The sequence below is a fragment of the Leptonychotes weddellii genome, chromosome 8, assembly GCF_054177405.1.
Source record: "Leptonychotes weddellii isolate Sample4059 chromosome 8, ASM5417740v2, whole genome shotgun sequence".
NCBI lineage: Eukaryota > Metazoa > Chordata > Mammalia > Carnivora > Phocidae > Leptonychotes > Leptonychotes weddellii.
In genome coordinates, this window is record NC_138376.1 from 117,310,013 (window position 1) to 117,327,958 (window position 17,946).

Genomic DNA, 17,946 nt, shown 5'->3' on the forward strand with positions numbered 1-17,946 from the left:
TATTATTTCTCTTCTCCTGCTGGGTTTAGGCTTTATTTGCTGTTCTTTCTCCAGCTCCTTTAGGTGTAGGGTTAGGTTGTGTACTTGAGACCTTTCTTGTTTCTTGAGAAAGGCTTGTATTGCTATATACTTTCCTCTTAGGACTTAGGCTGAATTATTTTTAAAATGAGCAAAACTTAAAAGGAAATTCTTCATTTTTCTCTTATTTTGGAGGAAAATGGATGGTGTCAAATAAATGCACAAAGACAAGCTCCCAAATGGAGCATTTTAATTTTTTTTTAGAGAGAGAACAGGCGCGTGTGCACACACAAGTAGAGGGGGAGAAACAGCAGGAGAGGGAGAGAGAGAATCCCAAGCAGGCTCCACACCCAGCAGGGAACCCGATGTGGGGCTCGATCTCACCACTCTGAGATCATGACCTGAGCTGAAATCAAGAGTTGGGACGCTTAACTGACTGAGCCACCTAGGTGCACCCCCAAACAGAGAATTTTTAATCAAAATAATGATCAGTTTAGACACAGCTAGACCTTCATGTTTTGGAGTGAAGGAACCATCTCTAGTAGCATAAGCTGTTTTGGAAATAATTCCACGTTTATTTCCTTTCATGTTTCTGTTGGAGGAATAATGTTTTTGTAAATGTAAAAAGCTTTTAATGGAGCTAGAGAAGAAACTATGTTTGGTCATAGTATTATCTGGTTACGAACTAAAAATTCAGAGCTCTCTTGTGAGTCATGCTGCCAAGAATTGCAGGCTTAATCTTCAAGATTGTATGAATTTGAATTTTGACTTTATGGCCTCAGTCGGTATGAGGATACAAAGATAATCTTTTAGCAAAAGCACTTTTGAAAATGGTAGAATGTTACATGGAAAGTTAGCTCTTAGAGATAGTTATCAGATAGATGTGATCCTATTTTATTCTTCTAAGTATCTGGATTAATAAATTAGCCAATATTTGATGACCTGATATGACCAGGCACAGTGCTAGGCACTCAGTGAGTTCCCAAATAACTCTATGCAGGCCTTGTTCTGAAGGAGCTTCTGAGCAGGACAAGGGGATTAAAAAGTATATTAATAACTCATTCAAGGAAGAATGTAATAAATGCATGAGAACACCACTGGCGTTCAGTGGAGAGGAAATTCCTTTTAAAAAGGGAATAAAGGAAGACATTATGGATGTGGTGGCATTTGGGCTGGACCTTGAAAAAGAGTGTGCTTGCCCCTGACAAGCCAGCCAAGCAGGGGTTGTAGGCAGAGAGAATGTCATCAGGAAGGCTGTGAGTGCGCAGAGCTCCGGCGTTTTGTTTTGGCTGCAACACGGGGCTACAGGTGGGAGGAGATACGGGGGCAGGAGGAAGACCTGAACCCCTGGGAGAGCTATGATCTGGGGAAAAGGTAGAAGCGGGTCATCAGAAGATGGATCCTGGAGCAATAAGAACCCAGGAGCTAAAAAGCAGCAGGATTTAAGAAGTAGGGGAAGAAAGAGGCAGACAGGTCCCTAGGAGGCTCTTACAACAAGTCAGGTAATGCGGGCTGAAGAAGCCTGATGGAAACAGTGGAGGAACAGGGAGAGGGAGCACATCTAGAATGCTCAGCAGTGGGCAGGGAGGGCAGACAGCTGGCTCAGAAGACTGAGAGACTGTCATCCAGCAACCGCGACCAGAGGGACAGTGATGCTGTTCATAGCCCAGAGTTGAAAGACTCGTCATGTTTGTGGGAGAGGGAATGATGACTCACATTTTGAGCCAGCCAGAAATGCCCAGGAGACACTGGAAAAGTGGGTCCGGGGGTCCACTCAGTGCTGGAACTAGAGAGAGAGACATCCGACCCTTTTTCACCTCCCAGTGCCCGCAGTCGTGGCAGTGGGGGGAGCACGTGCCCTGTGACCACGTGGAGAGGGGCGAGGGGAGAGCTGGGAGCCCACTGCATGGGGCAGGGTGGGGGGTTGTTTGCCAGAAGCAGTAAAGGAAAACTGGCAAGGTGCAGTACCTCTCCCAGCCTTGTCCCCAAGCCTGGGAGATGAATCTGACCAGAAAGAGGGAAGAGAATGCTGGAGAGAAAGCATTCAAGAAAACTGTCTTTAGTGGACTAACCTTGACTGCTGGTCTCAGAATAATCAATGTCTATGAAGATTATTTACAGAGTCTCCTTTGTTTCTCCTTCTTTCTTCCTTCTTTTTTCCCCTCTCCTGCCTTCCCTTCTTCCGTCCTGCACATCCACATTTTTGGACTGGCCTAGTGCATGGGTGGCCACTGTTGACCTAAGGAGGAGTTAGGATTCACCACTGTCACCTACAAAGGGTAACTGTCCTTTCAATATTTGTCTTTACAGCCGATTGTGGAGGGAGCCCTTCTCTGCTCCAATATTGCAATGTTTGGGGTCTTTGAAAGCATGAAATGTATATTTGCAATATGACAACATTAATTCTTTTCTATATAACTTTTTACTTCTTTCTCTGTACCATTCTGGAGAGCCACTCATTATATCTTGGTAACTGCATAGGGTCCCAGGGCCAGAGACTGGCCGCTCCTGGCATTGTGATTGGAGTCATTTAATACCCAAGGCCATGACTAAAATCTGGTAACAAGGGTTCCACTAGGTGTCACGTGTCCTGGGACCTTGGGTGAGGGCAAAAACGGAGCACCTTATTATTGTGTGTTAGTACCATGGTTGGGAGAAAAGTTGAGGACCAGGTGGATCCATCCAGGGCACCACTGTGAAATGAGAGACCCCCCCACTCTCCGTGACCAACGCCAGCACAACTAGAAAGCCTAATATCTGTTTAAAACGGAGGTACCCACCTTTGTCTTATCTTTATACCCCAGGCTTTTAATAATAAATTTTTTTCTGTATGTTTACAGAAAGCAGTCAACTGAGCTATTCGTGGAAAGGTTTGTGGGTTTGGTTAACGAGGTGGAGGAGTATTGCATTTCAGCTGGAAACACATCCCTAGAATGCCAAAACATTTATTCCAAAGTCTGGTTTCCTGGTGCAATCGGAGGCACGGCAATAGTGTGTCTGTTCAGAGACTTGGGGAGGGGGGACCCACTGGGGCCAGCAAGGCATTTGATCCAAGTGTATCCCAGAAGGCTTTTATTGTTAAATTATATTCTTCAGGATAAACCGCCCATGTCACATTTTGTAAACTTGATATCCATACACTTTTGACTGGCATTCTATTTTAGCCATAAGCTTATGATTTACAGCAAGCCTGTTTTCCCTCTTGCTTAGGGTGGCAGCAGAAATCATGGGGCACTTTCCAGGCTCCAAGGATAAGGAGCAAATGGGGCTGGGGTTTTGTTTCTCCCCAGTAACAATCACTCTAGCTGTACCACTCGGCTCTCCCTGAGCAGAGAGCAAGCTTCTCCTCACTCCCCACTGCCATTCATCCAGCTCCACGCAGCAGCCCAGCTGCTGTGTTTGCCGGGAGGGGCTGCCAAGTGCCCTGCCTACTGGCTGCTTCCCGCATCCCTGCCATTCCACACACAAACACATCCACACACGCTCTGCCTCGCTCACACACGGAGCTACACGCACACGCGAGCACATTCCTTCCTTCCTTCTCCCTGCCTCAGCCCTCGACTACTACAAGCCCATGGAACATTTCTGGAAAGACGCTCTTGATCCAGCAGGGTAGGATTGTTTTGATTTCTCTGTAGCTTTAGCATTTTGAGAAAGCAACTTACCTTTCTGGCCAGTGTCTGTATCCTAGCAGGGAGATGAGGATTTGTTATTTTCAATGGGTTTATGTGTGCATCTCCTTTTTCTTCCAGGACTTGTAGGATTCTTTGTGTAATTTATGTGTAATTTGGCGGGTGCAGGTTTTTAAGAGCCCCATGAAGGGCTTTTGCATGTGTTTAAAAAAGACATTTGAAAATTGAAAGTGTGATTTATGGAAACGAAATCATCTGTAAAAAATTGCTTTGGAAAGTGATGGTTGCTGGCCATAAAGAGAAATATCTGTGATTCACCTAATGTGTTTTAACCCTTTCTTTGCTTACAATCTATGGTTATTGATGCTAAGCTCAATTTTGTCTTCATATTAAACCAACTACATCTGCATAGTATCCAAAAATGGTCTGTTTGTTCTTATAAGAACTAGGTAAAATGTATTCTTATTAGTATAAAAAAATTTTAAGAAATTACTGTTAGTAACAGCAACCGTGGCATTTATATGTGTCACGAACATTTTGTTAGGTACTCTGTTGGGTGTTTGGGATAGCAATTAAAGCAAAGCATTAATGGTCATATCAGATAGTTGTATCAGAGTCTTTTAGGCTGGGGCAAAGGAAGTTTATTCAAAAGTATAAACTCTCCGGGACTGTGGGTGCACAGTAGATTTACCATATCTCGTGTGTGTGCATACATACATACATTGTTTGTGTGTGTATGCTTAGATTTTAATTCAGTTCAAAACTTTTTTCTATTCCTTTTTCATCTGAATATTTGATTCTGCATATCAGAGTGAAGTAAATGGAGCAGGTTGAACCGCAGGAATAAAGAACAGAAATGGAGCATTGCATTTCAAAATTTGTTGGTTAGACCAACAGTGTAACATAGTGGCCAAAGATTCGGTTAATGAACTGAGGTTACATTTCGTCTGAAAAGGTCACATTTCATATTTAGCTTTCTGAAGTTTTGGTTGCATAACCTGTGGAAGACGCGAACACCCATGTGTGCCTAACCAAAGGTTTTTGTGAATCATCATTCACATGAGAATTCATAATGGGAGCAAGTACAGTACTGTGGTCCAACACAAACATACAAGTCAGGCTGGGAGCATCTCAGAAGGTCGTGGCTGGAAGGGACCACTTGGGGGGAGTTTTGCCGCTGAGGAAACAGGTCTGGCACCATTCTGCTGCTGGCAAAGTGCAGCTCATTCCTATAGGTACACCTTGAATCTTCGCCCCCCCTTCTCCCCAGATGTCTCCTCTCAGTCCCTGCAGCTGCCAAATATAGCTGTCTGTGGCTGGTTGCACATGCAACTGAGCACCCCATTCTATCTGCCCTATCTCAGTAACAGAGTGGTCCTCCCCAGGGTCATTCTATGTACACACTACATATTTCCAGCCAACTAGGAGAGTGAATCAAACAGAAGGAGAGACAAACAGAGATAGATAGGAGTCTGGCATGGGGCACATAAGGCAGCACGGTGGAGAAAGCCGGCCCCTGGATGAGTCTTGCGAGTTTGTTTTAAACCTCGTCTTCCCCGGGCCACCTTTAGGAGATCCCTCTGCGCCCCCGCCCTCCGGCAGTGAAATTTAGCCTCCATCCAGCAGCGACGAGTAAAGTAAAGTTCAGGGAAGCTGCTTTTTGGGATCGCTCCAAAACGAGTTGCGCCTGGAGTGATGTTTAAACCAATGTCAGTGCAAGGCAACAGCCCCTGGCCGGCTTCCAGTACCTTTGTAATGCATATGAGCGCGGGAGATCGGTACTTAAAGTTGGAGACTCCGAGCCCGGGAGTTGGCTGAGCGCACTCGCGCCCGGCTGCACTTGATCGCGTCTGGCCGCCGCGCTCCACGGGACCGGCCGGCTCCCGAGGCAGGGCCAGAACTCGTTCCGTGGCGGGACATGCGCTGCGCCACCTCTAACAGCGGGCTGTGCTCTTCTTCCAGGTGGCCGGTCGGCTGCTGAGCCCTCTGCCGCGCGGGGAGACGGTGCGCGCCTTGCCCGCGGCCACTGACCATGACCATGACCCTCCACACCAAAGCGTCCGGAATGGCCCTGCTGCATCAAATCCAAGGGACCGAGCTGGAGACCCTGAACCGCCCGCAGCTCAAGATCCCCCTGGAGCGGCCCCTGGGCGAGGTATACGTGGACAGCAGCAAGCCCGCCGTGTACAACTATCCCGAGGGTGGCGCGTACGACTTCAACGCCGCTCCCGCAGCCTCCGCGCCGGTCTACGGCCAGTCCGGCGTCGCCTACGGCTCCGGGTCCGAGGCGGCGGCGTTCGGCGCCAACGGCTTGGGGGGCTTCCCGCCGCTCAACAGCGTGTCTCCGAGCCCGCTGGTGCTGCTGCACCCGCCGCCTCAGCTCTCGCCCTTCCTGCACCCCCACGGCCAGCAGGTGCCCTATTACCTGGAGAACGAACCGAGCGGCTATGCGGTGCGCGAGGCCGGCCCTCCCGCTTTCTACAGGTACCCGCGCCGCCCGCCGCGCCACGTCGGGGTGGCAGCCGCGCGCCCGGCGGGCGGGAGGGAGCGAGGGGGCCCCGCGCGGCCGGGAGCTCGCGGGAGGCCGTAGGCCGCGGGGCTGTGCAGCCGGCAGCCCGGCCGCAGGAGCCGCGTGACTCGCGGCCCGGCCGGGGCGTGGGGTGGCGTGGTGGGGGGGAGGATTTGTGGATCTTGCTTTCGAGAGCCAAGTTCTCTCGCCTGGCAGCTTAAAGAAAATTCTGTTCTCTGCCCCCCTACCATCTGCGTAAGCGGCAGATCCGAAAACCCATGAGCTTCCTAACTCATTTTGGAAAATCGTACAAAGCGGCGGTTATTTGTGTGTGTGGGGGAACACCCCAAAGCAAATAAACACAAAGCTCTTGGAGTCCCTAGTGAATGTCCCGTCTTGGTATTTAAGGCTGGAGGTGCGTAGGGTTGGTTAGCGAAGCTCAGAGTTTTATTATTATTATTATTATTATTATTATTATTATTATTATTAATTGAAATTGTTTTAATGTGCTCGCAAGATTTCCTTTCATCTACAATTTCTGATTGGAGATATGCACGCTATTATTATGATGACGATGATTTTGTTTGTTTTAGCAAGCAGTGCTTGCACCTACTTTCCCTCCTTTCTCTCCATCCCAAGTTCGAGGCTTTGGGATTGAATTGTTCTCCTCCAAAGAGCAATAGAGGAATTGAATGTCTTAATGAGTTTCTGATTTCTGAGTTATCTGGCTGGGTACGTATTGGAGCAGATTGCTGGCATATGACTTCTGACAGCCGAAAATTTATAGGTGTCTTGTGAGTTTAAAACACGCCATATGGAAGAGTGTTTTGAAATAACCTTCGTGCCAGCTAAATTACCTTCTGGCCTACCGGCAGAGCGTGCCCCAGGAACGGTGTGCGGGGTCAGCTCGTCTGTGCGCCTTTTAGTCGCTCTGGAAGTGTTAGGAGTCCAGGACATACAGAAACGCATTTGTGACTTAAGTGGCCAGTGTTTTGGGTCCTTACATCCACAAACCCCAAGGATTATACTTTCCTCCCCTCCCTTCTCCTACTACCCCTTTGACAGTTTCTGTGTTCTCTTCCTGATGGACCTGGGGAGGGCTTAGGTGGGTGATACTGATGAACACTTGTGCCCTAGGCACCTAACGGCCACCTGTACTCTGGGGTGGGTTTGGGAGTTCTCAGGGCGCCCACGTGGCTGGGTGCTGAGTTAGGCACAGCCAGACTGCACACTGGTGTCTGGACTTGCCTCCCTCCCTCACCTGGACCCTTCTGCATTGCTCGCTGTGGACCATTTCCTATTCAGTGTTCTAGTTCCAGAGATACAGCAGAAGAAACAGGAAGAAGGTGCAGGTTGGCCCCAGAGGATACTGAAGGGCATAGTCTTGGGGTATCTGAACGTATCCCATATCCTTCAGCCTCCTCAAAGGATTTTAGAGCATCCCACAGCCAAACAGGTTCAGACTGAGTTATTACTTAAAAGACACAGAATGAACAAAACTTTAGAAAGTTGGCATATTTCAAATTAATTTTACTTGTTTTAATTCAGGGTTAAAGTAGAAAGAAAAGGGATTTATTCTGCTCACTTTTTTTTTTTTTTGAAGTGTTAGAACAAAATATAACGATTAAGGCTTATTCACACAACCTTTTAAACTCCTTGATGTGAAGGAAGGCACTTGGTATGATGTGAATTCCATAACCTTATGGTGGACTCCGGAAACTATTTTCTTTTTCATTTAATTTTCAGTTCTTTTATTGCAAATTAATCCTACTGAATTTCAATGGGTACTAATGAGACTGCTCCTCAGCGGATTATTTACTGACTTGCTAATAATTACAAAGTGAGCATGGTCAAATAAAGAGGAGACCACATTTAATTCAAAATTGCTCATCATCCCAGTGGCAAATAATATTACTATAATATGCCCCATCTTAAACTTTTTGCATTAGATGGTATTCAAATATATTTAGAATAATGAAAAAAATGACATGGAACTTTAATAATAAAGTTAAGAACTCATACACATGCGTTTCCATGTGGAAACTTAGTTTTAGAATGATTTTTTCTTTGTAATTTATTTCCTATAACATCCTTACTCTTTGCTTTGAATCGTGCCTCTGGGTAACCAGGGAGGAAGAGATGGCTCTATGTAAGTGTTGTTTCAAATGGACAGATGTTATTTATTTTGCCCTCTCAGTTTTCCTGTCTGAATAACTCTGGGTAGAAAGAAAAAAAAAATTGATGAGGCACTTTTAGAAACCTTCCGTTATCTTCAGTAGTTACTAAAGTTTTGGGGGTTGCAAGCAGTGTTTTCAAACTGCTTGTCATGATCCAGAGGATCATGAAATCTCTTAGTGAGTCTGGAACATTTTTTTTTAAGGAATAAAATAGAAAAGAATATAATAGAAAGTATCACAGTGCATAATATTTAGTAAGGGTAGGTTTTGTTTCCTGAAAATTTGTTTTAATTATATACGTTTATATGCACCGACTCTGATGTAAAATGTATTTCTTACCGTAGACGTTTGAAAATTAGTGGCCTAACATGTTATGCTTGGTACGAAACACAAAATTTAGGAAAGTGGCTAGTTGTTTTAGCTACACAAACCAAAAAGGTATTTTGATTGTCGTTATATTATTTTCTCCCTATAAATTGGCTGGTGTCTTCAGGTCAGTTAGATTAAGGTTTATTATTTCTGATTCTTAACTTTTCCATTTGTAACATGGTGCCGTCACGTGGATTGTCTACCTGGATGTCCCACTGGGATGTTCAGAGAATTTACATGAAGTGCACATCATTAACATAACATAATAAAATTAAAAAAAAAATACTATGGTTACTTTCTTCTAAAGGCCACAATATGCAGCCATATCTATGTATAAAGAAATGTAATAGATAAAACTGCTCTGGGCATACAATAATGTGAGAAAGATTGTCACATGTCCCAGCAAATTGTTGAGAGGGAATACATTTGTAAACGGGCCAGTTGTGACTTTCGAAGATGTGTCTTACCTAAAATTTCATGATGAAGGCACCTGGGAGTTATCTTATCCTCAGTTCCTTTTGAGTGTTCAAACGATTTAGGAGGTTTGAATAAAACTAAAGAATGAAACATATTATATCCACCATGTTTTTAAAAATTCAAATTAAGTATTTAGTGCTCTGTGTTCATTTCAGTTTTACTACTCAGTATTCTTAAAAGCTAAATTTTACCCACTTCTCCCCGCCAAACTGCACATACACACAGATCTTTAGCATCAAAATCAATGTCTTAGTAATTTTTCTGCTGGCTGTATGCATATTTTGAATGAGTAGTGCGATCATTGGGGATCATTTAAAAACGATTTCTCAACTTTAAATAAGGCTTATTTCTAGGGAGAGATTTGAATAGCTAGTTTGCAAGTTTCCAGTAATTCTTTCCTTGTATTTAGGTAATATTTTAGCACCCTTTATTTCTGTTCTTACTTTCATTCATTTAAGTTGTTACTGTTGACCTGACATTTTGTGTTGGTCTAAGAGTAGTTGAAGGAGCCACATATTGCCTTGGGACTGAGTGTATTTTAGGTTGAAAAATGGATTCACATCTTGAATCCCCATTTCATTTTCACCTACTCCATGTGGCTTGTTTGGTAGAAAGCCCCTGCAGATAATTACCACTTATTATAATCTTCTTTCTTGCACTCAGTTAATATGGATCCTTGGATTGCTTTTGTAAATATATTTAGGATATGACATTCCTAATATCGGAAAATTCAGGTTTAGCATTTGGGTTTCTTATTGTTTTAAGAACATAAAAGACAGGGGCAAGAAATCAACAATGACAGGAACAACAGATATCAGGAAAAACTATAAAAGATGACACACTTTCTGTTAATGATAACGTAGTAATAATTTTGTCAAGTGGGATAATGTATAGGAAAGCAGTACATAACTACACAAGGATTCAGCATTTCATTATTTCTTTCACGTATTAATATTCATTCCAGTGCTTCTGTAAGCTAAAAGATAGTAGGAAAGAACAGATTTAAGTGGTCAGGAGTTTCATTACAAATATAAATTAATGATCATGTGAAATCATTTTCTGTGGAAGTGAAATTTAAATAAAATCTTTATCACCATCTGCAACATTTATTTGCAGCCTAGGTTATCATAAATAACATTTATTTATAGATACATTAAAAAAATCAAAACCCTGCTTATGTGAAAATAGTTTTACATGAGGAAATATACAAATTATAATTACATCTTTTCTAAAATACACACTCAGCACAAAACGAATACATCTGACTCCTTCCTTTGACATCAGTATTATTTTTAATGTAACTTTAGAAGAACCCAGTGAGAGGAACAATGTGCTAAAAGTGTGTTCCCTGCTTTTCCAGGATACATTGAATGGATAGGACAAATTAGTCATTTAGCTTAATCCCAAGACTCTGTTTGCTTTTTGAAGAAGGAAAACACAGAATGGCCACAACTGTTTAGAACCAAGATGCACATTCCAGAGAAAGATGCTTTATAAATCCCCAAAATACAGCCACTCGAACACAAACCAACCAAAGTGAAACTGTGAGGGATTTCATTGAAAGCAGGCAGCCCATCAAAGCCATCAAATCGTTTTGTTTTATACTTTAAACTCTGCCAATGCATTGACAGATAATGCCCTTTTTCAAAAAAGGTACGTTTAAACTGTTCCCTGCTCCACTTGTAAAACATTACCCCCCTGCTGCCCTCTGAAATCTGAGGACTTCAGTGGGCTGGAGGCGAAGAATCATATTCTTGATCTAAGGAGGGAAGAAATCCTAATTCCTGAGCTTCTGCACCTTGGAGAACGTTATTAGGAATTATGAGGGAAGCTTCGCATTAATTGACAACACTTTCAGTCACGTGTGCATGTTTAGGCCCTATTAAGAAAGATAGAAAAGACAACTACTTTGGTCCCAACTGACGAAATTTTACATAGTTTGGTAAAGTAATAATTTCAAGAAGCTAGCTCAAATAAGAAAGGGTATGACTGACACTCGTAAGTGATACGATGGTGTGAAGGAGGAATCGTGATGTGATGGTGGTGGTGAGGATGAGGATGGTGATGGTGTTGGCAAGAACATAACAATAAAATAAAATTAAAAAAAAAGAAAGTACTGGTGTCAGTTGGGGTGGGTAGTAGTTCTGGATGCCTGTTATAGAGCCTGAAGATGTTTATACTATGCAGAAATGAAATCCTTTTAATGTACTTCACGTATTTTTGTGTAGTTATAATTTAAGAAATAGTCAAAACATCAATAATGATATTATCAGTAATATTCATACCATAAATCTAATAAGTACTACACAGAAAATTTAAAAAGAAAACTCCAAACAAGCCTGGAGTTTTTTTTTTGGTTTCTCCTTCTTGGAGGGACAAAATTGGGTCCCCCAGTCTGCTCCCGTAACAGTTACTTTAATGAAATGTGTTATTGTGGATGAGATAGTACGCTGCTTTGTCTTGTAATTTTCTACTTTCTGTGAATTATGCTTTGGGAAAATTATAGAAATTTACTTAAAGCTAATAAAGCTAATTAAGAGGGCGCCTGGGTGGCTCAGTCGGTTAAGCGACTGCCTTCGGCTCAGGTCATGATCCCAGGGTCCTGGGATCGAGCCCCGCATCAGGCTCCCTGCTCTGCGGGGAGCCTGCTTCTCCCTCTCCCACTCCCCCTGCTTGTGTTCCCTCTCTCGCTGTGTCTCTCTCTGTCAAATAAATAAATAAAATCTTTAAAAAAAAAAAAAGCTAATTAAGAAACGTTCGGGACTAGATATCCAAATAAGTCCTGGATAAACTCAGATGGGGTTCTTGTTTTTTGAGAGTTTCCCAAATGTTGTCAGTTCCTAGGGCGGGGAGTGAATGGCCTCCGCAGTATAGTGTTCAGATTCTCGCGTCCATTGAGCTGGAAAGCTCCAGAGCTGTCTGGTCCCAGAGCCTCCTCCGGCTCCATGCTCCCATTCCCAGGCTGCACCCTCGGGCTGGGGCTCCTGCCTATTCCCCACAGCGGTGCGAGTGTGCTGGGTATTACTTCCTGGGCAGTGTTCTTGGCAACTGGACTCACTTTTCTCATAGAAAGACTTGAGATTTTTTTCTAAGACCCTGAAAGTAAAAGACAATTTTCTTTTAATTTCCTGCAACTAAATGATGTTAGAAATAGTAATTTTTACATTGGCATACTTCCTCTGCTGATTTTTTTTTTTTTTTTAGTAGTTGTCCATTCTCGTATTTTCTTTTTTCTTTGCATTATTTTCTAATGGTCTTTAAACTCCTTTTGGCTTCTTTTCTCCTATCAAGCTTGCTTGCTTGCTTGCTGCTTTTTTCTTTTTTCCTGTTTTAGTTGCTCCATCTGCATATTCCCAGATTTTTTCTTACACCTTTTCTGGTTTATTTCTTTACTGACCTGTTTCATCTGTTATTTTCATTAAATTTGGAACGAGCTCAATACAACCTTACGAATGGTTGTATTTATTTCTGCAGGAACATTTCAAGCAATTCACAGAGAAAGAATGTACCTTCTAATTTGAGTACAAGATACAATTTTGTTACATTGAGAAGTTACTTTCTGTAGTTACCCGAAAAACTCTTGGGACCTTTGGAACTCTCTTTGATTTCTAATAGGAGGAATCCCTGAGCACTGGTCCAAACATGGTCCAAGACCATGTCTTGTTCACTGCATTTCTCTCAGCTCTTAGCAAAGGGCATGGCACATGGATGTCCTGAGCAGCTTTTAGCTGAGTGAATGGCTGGTGGTAGGCAGGAAGCACCAGTCACACTGACTCGTTCAGGTTGCTTACTGGGAGAATGGCGATTCAGCAGTGGATTTTTTTTTTTTTTTTTTAAGATTTTCTTTATTTATTTGACAGAGAGAGCAAGAGACCACAAACAGGGGGAACAGCAGAGGGAGAAGGAGAAGCAGTCTCCCCCGCTGAGCAAGGAGCCTGATGCGGGGCTTGATCCCAGGACCCCGGGATCATGACCTGAGCCGAAGGCAGACGCCTAACCGACTGAGCCACTCAGGCACCCCAGCAGTGGATCTTTAGATGGGACTGGAGGAATGTGGGGAATTTGTGAACCCCCTCCCCCAGGAATAAAAGTGGAAAGGAGTCCATTGGCTATCCCAAGGACAGTTGATTCCTATTATTTGCAGATTCCATATTTACGAATTTGCCTCCTTGCTAAAATTTATTGGTAACCCCCCAGTCAGGATTCATGGCACTTCCTCAGTCACGCACAGACATGGGCAGAGTGGTGAAAAATTTGAGTCATCTGACATGCGTGCTCCCGGCTGAGGTCAAACAAGGTGATACTCTGCCTTCTTGTGTCAGCTCTTCTACTATAAACAAGTGTCCTGTTCAGTCTGTGTAGTGCCACATTTTTTTTTTTTTGCTTTTTGTTGGTGACTTTGCTGTTGAAAATGACTCCCAAGCATAATGCAGAAGTGCTGGCTAATGTTCCTGAGTGCCAGAAGCCTGTGACGTGTCTGATCAAGGCTGTAGAAGACACGTGTGTTAGATAAACTTTGGGCATGAGTTATAATGCTGTTGGCTGTGAGTTCAATGTTAATGAATCAATAATATATGTTAAATAAGATATCTTTAAACAGAAACACACATGAAATGAGGCTATGTATTGTTTGGTTGGTGGAGATGGTATGATCAGAGGCTTGTAAGAAATACAGGGCTGTATTTCCCCTTGGAGCAGTGGTTTAGTATTCACTAATTTACTGTTTGTGGAAATTTGAAAGTCATAACTACCACAAATAATGAGAATTGCTTTTATGTAATAGAGTGACTTAAGCACAGGTTTGGGAGGCAGGCAGCTTATGTTTCTGACTTGATTCCTGCCTAGTTGTAATCTCTGGCTCACTGTGCCTCAGTTTACTCATCTGTAAAATGCCAATCAAAGTAGGACCTACATCTTTCAGTTGTTGTGAGGATTAAATGAGTTTATAGACATCAAGCTTTTAAAACATGCCTGGCACATAGCAAGCCATTAGTTTTATAACTCCTTTAGGAGGGAATTGGCAACTCTACACTGAAGAAGGTGAATATAAGCGCTCTTTAAGAGTCTGGAATGTTTGTGACTTCCCTATATTTGTTTATTTTGCCTTCAAGGGACCAACTTTAATACCCTATTGTGAGTAGAAGTTAAATTTTCCAACCTAAAGGAAGCAGGAAGCTAATTTTTCTTGGAATGCTTAATCGGTGCCAGGTGCTATGCTAGAAAACCAGAACAAAGCAATTGTAATAAACTCCAAATAAGTAAAAATAAGTAAGTCAATAAAAAGAGTGAGGGATATTAAGTACTGTGGACTGGAGCAGTCCCAGAGAGGGAAATAGTTGAAGTTGAGGTAAGGAGTTTATGGAGAGGCCATGATGGACAGAGGGCAAGGAAGGCGTTTCTCTGTGATTTGGAAAACAGGAACACGGAGAAGGAAGACGGACAGAAGCTAACATTCTAGTGCATCTGCAAAAGTGGATTTTCAACCCTGGCTGCACATTTGAATCAAGGATGACTTCAGAATCACCCGGGGGATTTTGCTGTGTTCACCCTTTGGAGGACTGTTTGAACCCTGGTTGGCCTGACTTCCACATCTTCAGTTCATCGGGCCCACATGGGTCTCAGAAGCAGAGGGTAAACGGCATGCTGAGAAGAAGGATGACAGTAACATTAATTTCTCCTCATCATCTTTCCAAAAGAAGATTTGAAGTAGGCAAGGTGCATTGGATGTTGACTAGATGCAAAGTAGACACATTGAAGAAGAATATTAGGACACACACACACCTACGCCGGTTAGCCTTCAGGATGTAGACTTTTGTTGAGGGTTTAGATAATCAGTGGTGATTGACGCCTTTACCCCTCCCTCCTCCCCCACCCCAGGGTTCTTTTTCCTTTAATTCTGATAGTTGCCACACACCAGACTCTAGCATTGTTTATACAACTTTAAAGCCCTAAATATCAGTACAGTTAATTGGTTGCATTAAATTTCCAGTTGCGTGTTTGGAAAGTGTCCTGGAGTCTTTGATGTGCAAGACGTAGTTAAAGCTCCCCTCCTGTACTCTTTCTGTCATGAGGTATTTACAGAATTTTTTTCAGCAAAGAGAATGTGTGCTGTTTTGAATGCTTCCCCCCTCCCCCCCCTGCCCAGGCCTCCCTTCCCCCCACATTTTGCATTTTAGAAGACTCCTTTATCGGTAAGGGAAATGGGCATGAATGCCCAGGGCGCAATTTGGTGAGGCTTTTTACACATTGTTCAGTTCTCATGGCTGCTCATTTCCTCACGTGACTGCCCAGAGTCATGAGCTGAAAACATGTCCTTGGAATCTCAGAACACGGATAAATGCAGCTCCTTGGCTCAGAAGTGAACATGGGTCTCCTCGAGTGCCCACAGGACTTGCAGTATGAGTTCTAGGCCCCACACATTGAGGGACTAGCACCCCAATGGTGATGGGCTTTCTGGTTCTTTTTCTTTGTTTCTAGTGCTCGGTAGTTGTGACTGATGAAACCAAAATTGCTTTTCTTTTCTTTCCTTTTTTTTAAAAAAGATTTTATTTTTAAGTAATCTCTACACCCAACATGGGGCTAGAACTCACAACCTGGAGATTAAGAGTTGCACGCTCTACCCACTGAGCCAGCCAGGTGCGCCACCTCCCCTCCCAAAGTTGCTTTTCTATAACAAGTCCAACCCTGTTCTAAGAAGTCTGCTTTTGACGTTGAGAAATGGCTAGCAAACTTATCAGGTAACCTGGAGAAGTGTTCACAGGTTCTAGTGTTTTTATATTAAATAGCTATAGTTCCTGGAAATGCAGTATCGGTCATTTATAACATCTTAAAACACACAGACAAGAATTTTCTTCTCAAATGTCTCTCACATCATTCTCTCTGTTCTATACATATGGCCAGCTTTCTATTATTGCTGCAATAGGTTCCAACTGGCTTTTCAGCTTTCAAGCTTTCAAACTCTGATTTTTCAATTTGCTCCCCAAAGTGTATACTTGATTTGATCTTTCCTCTGCTTAAAACCCTTCAGAGGTTTCTCACTAGTCACAGAACACATGCATATTCCATTGTGTGGCATTCAAAGCCCTTGTAATTTGATTCAGACTAAACTCCTCCTCTCATCCATGAAGCTCCTGTTCAAAGCCGTATTTAAATGGCACTTTCCCACTTCTTCACACTCATTTCCATCTCTAATGTGAACCTTTCTTTCTTCTTGTCCCATCTCTGTTAGGCCAGAAGTCAAGGTCAGCTCAAATGTCAACCTCGACCAGCTGGGTTTTCCACCTAGCATTCTCTCACATGTTCATAGTGAGCCCATGGCAACTTTTCTGGGTACTTCCATTATGGAAATCACCATAGAATGCCTTTCATGATGGTTGCAGGTAAACTTGTCTATGAATTTTATTAATTTTATAGTTTAGAGTAATTTAATAGAGTTATTTATTAATGGATATATTTACTCGCTCAGCAGGTTTTATTAAATGTTACTCATGTCCTGACTTCTATGGTAGCTGTAGCGATCAGACATCTTATCTGTGGTCAAGTTGCTGATAAACTAATGAGGATGATAAATGTAGAGACAATTAAAAAACAATGGAATAAGAATTGTCACAGAGAAGAGACTACTAGGAAAACTTGATGGAGGTCCCCCATCTATGAATGCAGAGGTCCAAAGGGTTTAATGGAAAGAGGATTTAGCCAGGCAAAGAAGGGCAGGAGAGGCTGTGAAGCGAAGCCGGATCTTGTTCCCTGATACTCCCTACATTTCCAGGATACTCCCTACATTTCCAGGACAGTTCTTTCCACAGAATAACTGCTCGATAATTTATAGAGCCAAACTGTTGAATTAAGCAAATGAGGGTAGGTTGTTAAGAATCAGACAAATGACTTTAATAATACCAATTGCTAGCATTTTCTGAGCATAGAGCACCAGACCTTGCTGAAAGCCTTAGGTGGAAGATCTTGTTGCATCCTTATACCAACCGTAAGAGGCTGGTACTGATATTACTCTAATCTCTTGGATAAAGAAACTAAGAGTGAGAGAGGGCAGGTGACTTGCCCACGATCACACAGCTGGTAATAATTCAGTAATGGAGGATGAGGGATTCTATATCTACAGGTTGGACTCTGGAGCTCAAGTTTTACGCACTATAGTATGCAGAAAAATTGACCGGATGTCTTCTATCAGTGATCGATTTACTTGGCAGTTGGTTTGTTAATTCCTTGTAATACTTTTATAGTTAGTTGTGACAATGCTTTAATCTTAGATTATGTCCCCAGGCTGCTTCTTTTAGTTTTATGGGAAATGGCTATTTTTGTGATGCTTGCTAAAAGCATGTTCCAACATTTTTTTCCCATTAAGTAGGGGGATGGTTTTCCCTTCTAATATCAGAAGGCGCCATTGAACAAAATCCTACAAAGAATTCCTGATAGCAACCTAATGCTTTTTTCTCTGTATGTGAAACCTACCCAATGGTTTTAAATCTGGACAGAATTATGGTGCTCATTTAGTCCAACCCTCTCTTTACACAGAAAAAAAAAATCATGAAATCAGTATTTTAAACCCAGGCAGGGCCATAAGCATGATGTATTCCTACCACTTTATTTTCCTTTTTTTTTTAATTTAAAAAAATTTTTTTTATTCTTATGTTAATCCCCATACATTATATCATTAGTTTTAGATGTAGTGTTCCATGATTCATTGTTTGTGCATAACACCCAGTGCTCCATACAGAACGTGCCCTCCTCAATACCCATCACCAGGCTA

General features: G+C 42.7%; 1 protein-coding gene across 6 annotated transcripts in view; it reads left to right on the forward strand.

Moving 5' to 3' along the window:
• Nucleotides 1-17,946, forward strand: part of ESR1 (estrogen receptor 1) — a 329,307-nt gene that overhangs the window by 88,122 nt on the left and 223,239 nt on the right. For 4 of the 6 annotated variants that reach the window (XM_081829167.1, XM_081829166.1, XM_081829170.1 and 1 more), the window contains one exon: nt 5,613-6,134. The exons of 1 other annotated variant lie outside the window; for it this stretch is intronic. In XM_081829167.1, coding sequence (XP_081685293.1) covers nt 5,683-6,134 — 452 coding nt within the window. In that variant the 5' untranslated portion in view covers nt 5,613-5,682. Of the gene's footprint in view, nt 1-3,332; nt 3,631-5,612; nt 6,135-17,946 lie in introns of those variants that run through there. One more of the 6 variants, XM_081829168.1, reaches the window with a different exon arrangement.